This window comes from Atta colombica, unplaced genomic scaffold (genome assembly GCF_001594045.1).
Source record: "Atta colombica isolate Treedump-2 unplaced genomic scaffold, Acol1.0 scaffold239, whole genome shotgun sequence".
In the NCBI taxonomy this organism is placed as follows: domain Eukaryota; kingdom Metazoa; phylum Arthropoda; class Insecta; order Hymenoptera; family Formicidae; genus Atta; species Atta colombica.
In genome coordinates, this window is record NW_017259337.1 from 131,837 (window position 1) to 144,207 (window position 12,371).

The 12,371-nt window shown below is 32.9% G+C and overlaps 1 protein-coding gene across 3 annotated transcripts in view; it reads left to right on the forward strand.

Moving 5' to 3' along the window:
- LOC108688823 overlaps window positions 1-11,336 on the forward strand; it is a 20,995-nt gene extending 9,659 nt beyond the window's left edge. The window contains exons 2-7 of one of the 3 annotated variants that reach the window (XM_018195291.1): window positions 7,390-7,459; window positions 8,152-8,219; window positions 8,319-8,859; window positions 9,197-9,434; window positions 9,516-9,606; window positions 9,838-11,336. In XM_018195291.1, the coding sequence (XP_018050780.1) occupies window positions 7,408-7,459; window positions 8,152-8,219; window positions 8,319-8,859; window positions 9,197-9,434; window positions 9,516-9,606; window positions 9,838-9,948 (1,101 nt within the window). In that variant the 5' untranslated portion in view covers window positions 7,390-7,407 and the 3' untranslated portion in view covers window positions 9,949-11,336. Of the gene's footprint in view, window positions 1-7,371; window positions 7,460-8,151; window positions 8,860-9,196; window positions 9,435-9,515; window positions 9,607-9,837 lie in introns of all 3 variants that reach the window. The other 2 variants (XM_018195290.1, XM_018195289.1) reach the window with 2 other exon arrangements.
- The last annotated feature ends 1,035 nt before the right edge of the window (window positions 11,337-12,371 follow it).

Genomic DNA, 12,371 nt, shown 5'->3' on the forward strand with positions numbered 1-12,371 from the left:
AGCATTACAACGGCGAACGTACATGTGGAAGACAATAGGCTACAAGAATACGTATTTCGTAGCAAGCAGGTGAAACTATTACGAAGAATAGGTCAGATTGTCTGAAAATCTGCCCCGTAGAAATCTCTTGCGTTGAAAAAATTTCCATCGTAATATCTTGCGATCGTCACGCTGATAATTCCTCGACGAGTAACAAGTAAGTTTCGTGACGTGTAGCGTAGGTATATAGTGGAATCGAGGGGTCATTGTTCATAGAATTTTGGCGAAATATTAATACAAAAAAAGAACGGTTTTTTATATAAAAAAATTTAGCTGAATATCTCAGATCTAAAAATAATTCTTTTTTACTATGATCAAAATAATTATGCAGAAATAATTGTGTATGCTTAATCTAATTGCTAGAACGTCAACATTTTTTACAACTTACTCATCATGAGTTTCTTATGTAATTATTTTGTGGTTCAACAATATTATTTTCAGATCTGTATCTAATTAAATTTTTGAACACATTAGCAAAACCATTCTTTCTATGTAGAAAAAAATGATGCATTATTTAATTATATTACATATTTTTGTAAAATAAAATTATAATGCGATATAATTAATTTTTTCTTGAATTATAACTACTTGAACTGAATATTATTTAATTTTACGAATAAATAAGGCAATTAAATAATATATCGTTCAAGTAAAAGTTTAAATAAAAATTCATAGTATTGCATTTTAATTTTATTTAATAATTCTTTAAATAAATCATCATTCACGGCTTTGCGATGTTATTAACAGAGTTTTTTGTTACGATTTGATGTTACCTTATATATTTATACTGTATATTGTCCACGTAATTGCGAAAGTTGTATAGTAAGTAGTGTATTTACATTTAATAAATCTGATCAACTTCGTTAAAATTCGTTAAAAGTTATTACAGCGATGCTTCAAAACAAAAACGCGAATATTGCAGGATTATTCTATTTATTCTATTTGGAAAAAGGTGTCGCGCGTGTCATAATATAATTTGCATATTAAATCCGTATTTTTAGATGATTTTTGTATTGTAAAAATTCTACGAATAATGGATATGTTTTATTTGTGTCTGATATTAAAAAATAACATTTATTTTTATTATAATTCTGATTATGTGAATTTTTGACAAAGTTAATTAATCGTGTTTATCAGTTCTCTCGTAAATTGTGAAATTTGTACAGAAAATTTGTATCGATAAAACAAATAAAATCCTAGTACTGTTTGATTTTCTTCCGCGTCTTGTTGATTAAATATTTCTTCGTCATAAAAATTGAAGTCAACGAAACTGTTGTCTTATCGATGTTTTTATTTTTTGTTTTACAAATTTTTAACTTCTAAAAAGATTTTAAATTGTGAATTCGCCTACTTAATGACCAAGGCTCTCATGTGTAATATACTTTTACGTAAAAATAATTGGGAAGATTTCGTATGTGTACATACGAGTCCTACAATCACGTGATTTTGAAATATAGTGAAACTTCACCGGAGGTGAATTAGATTACTATCGAAGAATGTGTGTGAAAGTTCATACTCTGAATACAATATCGAAGATCTGTTCAACAGCAGCTGCTGCTACTGTTGCTATTGCCGCCTAAATTCGCCTAGAAAGACTGACGTTTAACAAGTGATTTTATTCTTTCTATGGCTTTCTTCTTGGCTGTGGCATTGTGCCGGTTATTTTCGGCTTGACTGAATTTTAATTAAAATTTCTTTGGCAAAATTGTGTTTACAAAGAAATATTAATTTAAATTTAATTTTAGAATCATAATTTTTGAAAAAAATTAGTGTATTTGCATATTTATATTTTTGATTGCATATTTTCATAATATTTACATAAAGATTAAATTAAAGAAGATTAAATTAAAAGATTAAATTAAATTAAAATAAAGAAAAATCGATTATTGGTGATCAATGTGCCGGATATATAACTTATCCTTGGTGGTTTTAATATTTGTGTTTTATATATTTTTTAAATATATTTTGCAAATATTATATTATGTTACGAACGTTGAATGATATGCCACGTGTCGTATGTAACGTAGTACGAATGTTCTTTATCGCTGCGCCAACAAAAAAAGGTCGCGATAAAACTTGTGCAGCGCAGTTACAGTAAATGAGGCAAATGACATTCGATAAACGTAAAAATCGAAAGACTTCGGACATGGCATTACCCTGGCATTTTCAATGGTGAATTCTGAAGAAATAACGATTTTAGAGAGAGAGAGAGAGAGAGAGAGAGAGAGAGAGAGAGAGAGAGAGAGAGAGAGAGAGAGAGAAAATCAGTACCGGCTTAATCTGCTGGCACAAATTCAGAAGTTGAAGTTGAAGTGATGACTGATTAATTTATTATAAGAATTTAGTTAACTGCTGAAATTGAGCCTTTTGTGAATTGATGGCGCAGATTGCTCCATTAACAATGGCAGAAGAACCAAGACGAACATCCGATTAATCGGTTCATGGTCATTAGCTTTGCGGACTACGTTAATGCGCTCGATAATTCGCGTTCATTCGGACACTCAACATCACGAGGCTCAGCGGTAAATCGCGATTTATTTTAGTGTCCTCGTTAGCCCCACTTTGTCTCTTCACGAGCATTAATCCATCGATGACTCAAATGCATCTCTCTCCACTTCAATGCTGAATATCTTCCTGGTTCCCTATTATTGCAAGAAACAATTATAATACTGTTTAGTAGTATTATATCTATAAAATATTATCTATTTATAGCTATAGTATTATAATAATATATTTGTTTATTATTTCTGTATTACAATAATATTTTTATCTAACTTTATGCGTTAACAAAAATTTGCAAGAATGTCTTGCGTAGAAGAATCTCTGATTTTTATTGAATATTACATTTTAAAAAGTATAGATCAGTTTAATAGCATAGTATAATAAGTTCAAGGCTGTTTTATTATTCAATATTTTATTTTCAATGAAGTTTCTACATTTTTTTTAACAAAAATTTTGATTGTAAGATCAGTTTTTCATAAAACTTTAGAGAATAATTTTTTCAGCTTTTTCCTTAAAAATACTAGTATTGAATTTTGCGATTCAAGTATTAAATTCAATCCAGATTAACTTTCGAAAAAAAGTGAATCAAGTACGAAGAAACGAGTTTCCATTCAGCGTTGCCGCGTTGGTTTTTATCGCCGTATTTCCGGAGATCATGCTGCATGATTAAGAAATGAATACGCATTTCTACTTTATGCTCCAATGATTGTATCTTGTTTCACTTGTCGCACTTCTCTCACTTTTCACCAAACGTTTTGTCCAATCTGCAAATCGATGGCAATGAATATCCAAATATCAAAACTGTTATACATCAAGTCTTGTTACATTTAAGCAATTCGATTAGTTATTAAGGATGTAAAGTGTTATATTTTTTACTTTATGAAAATTATAAAGTCAAGGCTTGTGCAAATTGCGGCAAAAAGGTGCGAAGGTCGCCATTTAGCACGTTGATTGCCATGGCTACGTGACTTGAGTGCTGTAGTTCGATATCATTGATGGCATGATGTCATTGATAATAAATTGCATTGCAGTATGACGTGTGAAATAAAAGAGATAAAGATCTATGGATACAGAAATAGAAAACTGCGAGTATGATAAAGTACACAGCCTTGGATAAAACGATGCAATAGAAAGATTAGAAAATTTCACAAGAATCACGTTGTTAAGTTACGTATTATATTAAATTCGTATTATATTAAATTTGTCTCTGGTTTGGAGAATACTTCATATATGACGGTCGTTGAACTCCGATTGCACGTTCCTGCGCGAATCGGCCAATTTTTTTCACGAGCTTTCACGAAGACTATGTAAAGCAGCACGCGATAGAAGCGAATTCATTAAATCAATTATCTCCTTGGTCTGAAAACTAAGTGGAACGAAACATAGAATATACAGGGAAAGAAACGCTTCCTTGATTCGCTGTTCGGTGTGCTTTTAGTTTTGTATTTAAAAAATTATTTTTCGATATTGAAGTCCTCTTTGTTATTAAGTCTTTCTTCGCAAAAATACTGGAACACCAAAATATTCGACCGGAACAAAAATTCATAGTGCTATTTCATTATTATGTTTACATATTTTTATTAAAAATTTTGTTTTTGGTTATATTTTTGCTTTCTTAATTTAATCTAATTTAATTTAGAGTGTAAGTCTTCCATTAATTTTAGATGTTTTTTTCAATATTAGAGACGTTCGCACGCAATCTATCAGCGATAATAATAATAGTTAACAGGATTATTAGCGCGTTTATACTTAAGCACATTGCGCATCCTTCCGGTCTGAAAACGAAGTGGGGCGAGGCTCTCAGCACGCGGAAATGGAATTACGTAACGCGCGAAATGCAGTGCGTTTTTTTCTTGCGCTTCGACGCAATTTCATACTTTGCAGCGCAACCGGGATCGCGTTCGAGAAGTGTACTAATTGTTTCGTACGGTACGTATTATCATCAACGCGTTAGCGTCGACCATAGAGGAGACTTATTTGTTATCCTTTTGATCTTAAAATGAAATATAACGCAACTGTAATCCTTTAATCGACTCTGTTGTTAATCCGCATGATATTCATAAACCAGCATTTATCGCGGCAAAAACGGACTTTATTTAAAATGAAAATCAGTAGTTTGTTACAAACGTTGTCGCAGCTCCGCGTAATACACGATTATTGCCGTTTCTAGAATAAACCCCAATTTCGCGGAAACAAGCGTGAGAAATGTCGTCCGTGTGCTAAAAACGATTTCAATGCGGACATTCAAGTCATGTAGCGTATACGCAGCGAATGTTAAACATCGACAAACATCAACAAATATTTTTAAAAGGATATATGTAAAAATTATTTAAATAATTTCAGAATTAAGAGTCCTTGTTATAAAAACTTTCCTGTTTTTTTCTATTTTGATTCTTAAGCCTTCAGTGTCACTCTATACCGTTTTATCACACGTAGTATTTACGACACTAGATATTGCGAAAAATATCACATAAAAATTGAAAATATTGAAAATATTATAAACAAAAATTTTTTTAAACAAACCCTATTAGAAATATAACAGATATAACAGTAAATATAACTGCATTGAGAAATATAACAGTAACAAACAAATATATGTATCTTTATTATTATTTAAAAAGTTATAGTGTAGCGAAATAAAAAAAACTTTGGGTATGCCACACGAGGAATGATACCGAAGGTTTAAGAGTGCCTGTCGCATCAGGAAATACTCAAAAATTTCTAGCTGCGTCCCTGCCCGTCCTTCCGTTCCCTCCCATACGTCGTATGAGGCCCCGTTTCCGGTCTCTGAATGAAGTCACACCAACGTGGAGGGTGCGGGGTTGTCAAAGAGATGGACCTTTTGTCGCTCGAAAAAGAGGAGCGTCTCGTTCACGACGTACCTGTTGTTCCAGCATCTTTATTAAGTCCGGATTACCGGTGAGAAAATTGCGCGCGACGTCCTCCGCGACCCGCATGCTTCTTTTTTCCAGACTTCAATTCACCACCGAACTGTATCCATGCAAAGATGTGACCGGTTACAACCGGGGGAGCATGACTAACTGCACACGGGGACGAATGTCTCACTCTCCGTGCTCCTTGATTCCATAATTACTTTGTCCGAGAAAACAGGATTGTCCGCTCGCACAGCCTGTGAAGGACAGGATAATGTTTAGATTCTGTTTAAAAATTTTTATCAACAAGATTCTTATACGTAAAATTAGTTGCAACTCTATTTATTTATATGATTTTTATTTGTTATGTGTACAATATTTATAAGGAATTAACATTTCATATTTTAATCTATATTTATATTAATTAATTTATTAATTTAGAGAAAGAATGACTGAAATATCGGGAAAAAGATTTATAGCGATACATAAATAGATACCGAAGTGTTATTTTCAATTTACTTTAGATGAAATTTCAATCTATATTTCGATAAAATTTTATTTTGAATTGTAATTTATGTAGTTTAACATGTGAACTCTTCCTTTAATGATAAAATTGAAAAATATTGTCGTTCAATCTTTAAGTAAAGTCTCGATATTTTATTCATGTCACGTCGTAAGATGCAGCTAGTTGCGATCAACGGAGCATGACCGTCGCACTATATCTTTCTGTTTAGCGATCGCATCTGTTACATTTTGTGCGCACGAAACTTTGTAAATCGGTGCATAAGTGAACATATTACGAATGTTTTACTGTATTAATTTAACTGCAGTTCAATATTTTTCTATATAAATAAATTGATTAAATACATACTAGATATTTAGATTAAATACATATTAGAAAAATCATTAATTTTCTTTTCATCAAATTCTGAGAATTTTTTTCAGAATTTTTTCAGAATTTTTTAATATATTTTCTCATGTTGATAAAAAGAAGAAAATGCAGTGCCAAAAATTGATAAAAAATTCTGAAAAAATTCTTAGAGTTCTCTTAGAAGAAAATAAATGATTTTTGTCTCTTGCAATTTTTCTGTAAAATTGATAGTATTTCAGTAAAAAATTAATATCTTGTTAACTATTGCGAAAATTGCAAAATAGTATAAAACTTTTTGACTCAGTTTAATCTACTCCGTTTTATCTACACAAAAATTGCGATTGGCAAAAACTTTCGGGACATCCTGTATATGCCTTATGCTACATTTACCACGATTTATCATTTTCCGTGTAATCGTAAATGCGTTCGAATTTATCAAACGGACCAGACGAAGGTTCTTTTAACGAAAAGTAGCTGTGGACACTTGATTGCGTATCTGCGTTCAACCGGTCGGCCGGCTGCACTGGTCCATAATTTCAATCTTGCATCTTGCGTTATTTGGCATGAAAATTACTGTGCCAGTGCGCACTCGAAAATTCGACAAGTAGTATATAGCCACGATAGTCGATCAAGCAGACATTTTGAACCGACTTGGAATTATGAAATTTTTTATTTTTTTCGATTTTGATGAACGACACCTGTTCGAATTGCAAAAAATGTAAAAAATGTAAAAAAATGGATCTATATCTTTAAACTCGAAATGAGTCGTGTGTACGACAAATAACTGCTTAAAGGTACTTTATAATTCCTTTTACTCATTGCCAGTTATCTCGACATTCACCGTATACTGGGAAACTGGAACCACCGGTCTTGATTTTAAAATTCTTCAATGACTCACAGATTTCACGATTAAGCAACACGATTAGTCGAGGATTACTCACCGGTTTTTAACATTACCTTCTCTCAGAAGCGACCAAGTCGATTGTTCATTTGTTCGGTTTGTTTAGAAGATCATTAGAAATAGAACGATATATTTGATATATTTGAATTGCTTGCACAATTTCTCACGTTTGCTGGTACATATAGGTGCCTTCGTACTTGCAGATATATCCAGATGACGCGATGACGCTACATTGGTGGATGCACTGGTTCTGGGTTACCGCGCAATTTCTTGGTGAGTCATCATTACATTGTTTTTTTTTTTTTTTGTTAAATAACATCTTTAAGTAAAATCTTTTAGTAAAATTTTTCCAACTTATTAGTAATCATCTTAATTATTTTTAATTATCTTCCATTATGTCTGTTAAGATTAATAAAAAGATTCACGCAAATCTTAAAATTTTCTGTTTTAATTATTTTATCCAGATGACATAATAAAAGTTATCTTTTTTATTAGGTAGTTTGCTTTATCATTCAAATAATTTAGAGAAATATAGTTTCAATTATTAATATTTTGTTACGATTATGATCATGTTGTTATGATTATGATTATGGTAAAATTTTTTTTATTGTAATTTATATTATATGTATTTAAATCACAATATAGTCGTAGTTCAAATAATTTTAATGTAAATGTTTTAATTACTAAGAAACTTATTATAAATTAAAAAAGAGAAATTTAGTTATAAAAAATTAAAAAAACAAGGATGCTAATTAAATTCTAATTAAAGAAAAATTAGTTTGCACGAAGTTTTTACGTTTAATTTTTTTATATACGGTGTTATTTAGATTCTGAGTTGAAACTCTCTCTCTCTCTCTCTCTCTCTCTCTCTCTCTCTCTCTCTCTCTCTCTCTCGCAAAAGGCACGATTTAATGATTGTGTAATTCATTTTCATTCAATGATCATATTCTATTTTTCTTTTTCAGTGATTTTTGGGAGTCCTTTGCCATCAACCACATCGGATCCTGTCAACCAGTCTCAATCGTCTTCAAAGGTGACATCCTCGATAATCGAGGTCGAAGATATTTATCGCATGTCGAAGTCAACTAGGCCGACTTTTCGAATCGCTAAGGCTATTGGTCTTTATCCACAGACGAATACAGCCGTAGTGCCTGACAGGCAGCAATCCGTCACTACTATCGCCTCGTTGCTATTAGAACGTGGAGATACTGTTTCTGGAACGAGCGTCCACGAGACAGTCGAACTAAATTTTCGCAGTAATATCTCCAACGTCGAGCCGCTTGGCACGACGATACCGCAGCGCGTCGCGGAGAACATCGAAAGAATCAGGAACTCGACGAAGAAGGACAGCAAGATCACGTGGATCCTGACAACTAACAAATCGTCAAGTAGACCGAAGTACGATCAGGAGGAGAGAAATCAATCTAGCGTCGCCAGAAACGTTAGCCTCGAGGAAGTCGAAGATCTCACCGTGCTACCTCTTCAAGAAGAAATGTCGAAGGTTGATTTAACGTTAAACAGGACAAGATCTTCCTTCGTAACGTCCTTGTCCTCGACCGGAGCTGCTAGTAATGCTGCAATCAGGACATTTAATCAATCCGAGGACGAGGTCGAGATCGACGAGGAAGTGGCTCAGACGCAGCATTTCGCTACAGCGGCGTCTATCCTTGGAGGTAAACTTCAGAGAGAAATGTGTTACAGTGAATAAAAAAATGATCTCGATAATTAATGGCCATAATGTAATAATCTCGCGCAAAATAGAGAAGAGAATCGCATTATATTTTAATTAAATTGTTTTCACAACGTCGACATTGACCTCCTTTTTCAGATACGCTTACTAATTGTATTTTGGTCTCTGATTAAATTTAATATTTTAGTAAACAATAGAAGTAGAATAGATGTAAAAAGTTTCAGAATTAGCTTAGTTAAGATTTAGATAAGAGAAAGATAAGAGAAAGAGAGTTGTGTACTTTAAACTCTTTATAATGATCGCATGAAACAAATGTGCAGTTGGCGAGTCCACTCGTCTGAGCAGAGCGAGGAACACTTTCATCACGCAGCACTTCCAGAGGGATCAAGTGCAAGAAGACAATCAGCCTTCCGATTATAACGACACTGATAATAACAGTGAAAGCACTGAGCAAGGTTCGACGACATCCGCTGCGGGTATAGCTGCTATTACAGGTAGCTGTTTAGCGACTGTGGCCCTGCTCAGCACAATGGGTAGTCTCGGATTCATTATATACAGGTAATGTGTCGTGAAATCGTAATGTGTATTAATTACATCTGCGTTCACTAAAGCATTTGTTCATTAATTCCTTTTTTTCAGGCGCAAGTACTTGAACCCTCCGCAAACATTAAACAGTGATAAATGCAGCAATCCCGATAGCTCCGGTTATATCGATGATTCCACTATTCGTGTTAGTATTATTACATTCATAAATATTTAATGTGTATCCAGTGAGATTTATTAAATTAACCATTCAAATAAATCTCCATGTTTATATTATTTAAAGAACACTTTTATTTTATTTATATTTTATTTATATTTTTAATATTTTTATTTATTAAACATCAGTTAAAAGATAGAAATGGTAATAAAATTTTGATTTGTTAAAAATGTTATATAAAAGTATTTGTTTTACTTACAGGATAACTCGGAGGAAATGTACAGTTTGGATAATGACTCGTTCCTAAATTCGCTAGAGGCAATGACAATACAGAATTATTGGACTGACAGTGTAAAGCATACGAAGCTATGACAAAAGAAGATAACCCATCCTGGAAAGAGAATCGAGACATTTAGCATTTCCGATGGTGAAGCACATGAGCAAGTTTCTCTGCTTGAGCAATAGTACTTACACGTCCGAGATACCGTATTCTAATTATTGTGCAGCAAAGTTTTGTTGCCCGATGTATATCTGGAGAGCAGTGAGAACATGCAGCGCTTGAGAGTCATTAATCAGTTTCGATGGGCTGCATCGAATGTTAGTTACCTTGGACGTTATTACTCTGTACGACGTAAAAAAATTATAGATCAAAATTGCGAATCGGCACGTATCTGTCATTTCGCGACGTGTTGATTTATGCCACTTCCACCGTTCCTATATTTTTCTACGACGCATGCGACCGGTAAAGTCGCGCTTAGGCGGGAAGTGGTGGAATTATCCTTAAATATATATATTTCCATTAATGATATAGTGCAATAAAAATGAATTGATGTACTTTATTATTAAATTAATATAATAACATTATTCTAGAAAGGTAAGAGTACAAATAAGGCTATATTAATTCATAGCTAGAGCATTTGCTAAATTAAAAGAAGAATTAATTTAATAAGGGTATTGAAGTAATAATATCCTTAGTATTTATAGTACAATGCTTCCAATATTGCGAATTGGAATTCATACGTACAATATTGTACTTACTAATGGTTTTTAATCTTGGATTTGAATGTCGATTCTACAGTTTCACTTTAAAATTACATTACAATTGTGATGATTAGCTTTGGCCATATTGACAGTCGCTTAATCAGATAGTTTAAATATTTTCGAAGATTGGATTTACGGAAGATCGGACCAAATCATACGTAGATCTAGCTTTACGCCTTTACGACATATCCAGCAAAAATATTGATTCATGTTTTCCAATGCGAGAAATCTAGCTTGTACCTATGTACATACATACCATTGTAACGTTTTATGTATAGATGTGCAAATATTGCAAATCTGCCGTCACGTCAAGTGAAACGTGATTAATTTTAAGTAGTGTTAGCATTTACCTAAATATATTTCTATACATTCGAAATGAGGGAGGGGGGGAGAAAAAGACAGAGAATCCATTGTGATAGATCGTAGCGTTTAATATATGTAAAATTATCTTTGGCTCGTTTATGGTAACGGTTGTGAATAAACACGTTCATGTATTATACACATTCCCACCGTCCCTTCCTTTATCCGTAATCTTTATTTTTAACGTGATCCAATTGTTCCAACTTGAATTGACAATTGGATGCCCAAATTTTTATGACTTTTAGATTTATAACGGTTATTTTACAATAGAGCGTGTAATATGCATATGCATAATCTTTGTTCCAAAAATTTATTTAAATAAAAGCACTAAACCTAATAAATTAAAAATTCTGGATTTATAATTGTAAGTGTCTTTGATCCAATCATTGTCCTTATAAAATATTTTAATAAGAGTTATCATAAAAGTGTATTTTTAAAAAATAGAGATAAAAATTGAAGAATAGTTTATATCATATAAATGATTTATTTCGTTAGTACGTACATTTGCGCCAGCACAAAAAAAAATCGTATTTTATAAAATGAAAGTAATGCAGAGTTTCTTTTCCGAGACTAGACACATGCGTCGTAGGATCTCATTATCAGTCCTTGTCCTCTGTCATGATTGATTTTAATTTTCTGTTGTTTACTATACGACTTGCACTCTCCGTACTGGAAAAGCAGGGTGCGACAGTGGCATTGGAATTCTACAGTCAACATTTTCCCGACTATCGCGGTGCTCCTTCGATTTCCAGGAAACGTTCGACCGAATTTCTTCAGTAGCAATATTACTCCGCAGTAAAAATCAATTCTGACCCTAATATCGCAATAAAAACAGCGAATTTGTATATTCTTTGTTATCAAATATTCGTCAAAATGCTGTTTTTTTATAATAATAATCAGAATATTATTAATGCTGTACAATAATAATAAAATTTTATTATGAATCTTTTGGTCAACTGGAGTTTTAGCTGCTCCAAAAATTCGGTCTACGCTTCTTATTACTGTATTGAGAGCCTTGTCGTCCCGAATTATATTCACAGGGCAGTGTTAGAAATATCTGAGTTACACTAATACGTAAAAGGCAGGCACTAAGTGACTCCGTAAGCTTCGTTGCTTGTGAGCAAAGAAATCGAAACTTGATGTACACCGCGTTTTCTTTATCCGACGTTCGACCGAAAAGTTCCCTCGGCACGGTGATATTGGCGGATTCAAAGATAAAGCGATGCAACGCAACATTCTACTTAGCTTCTTTTTGCGAGCTCGTTCGTGCCTTAAATCGGAATAAAGCTGTAAATGCAACGAAACATGCTTGTAATATTCAAAAAGAGAAAGAAAGGATATACTTTCGAGATTCGAAATGATTATAAATCTGTAAATTATACGCGTGTATCATA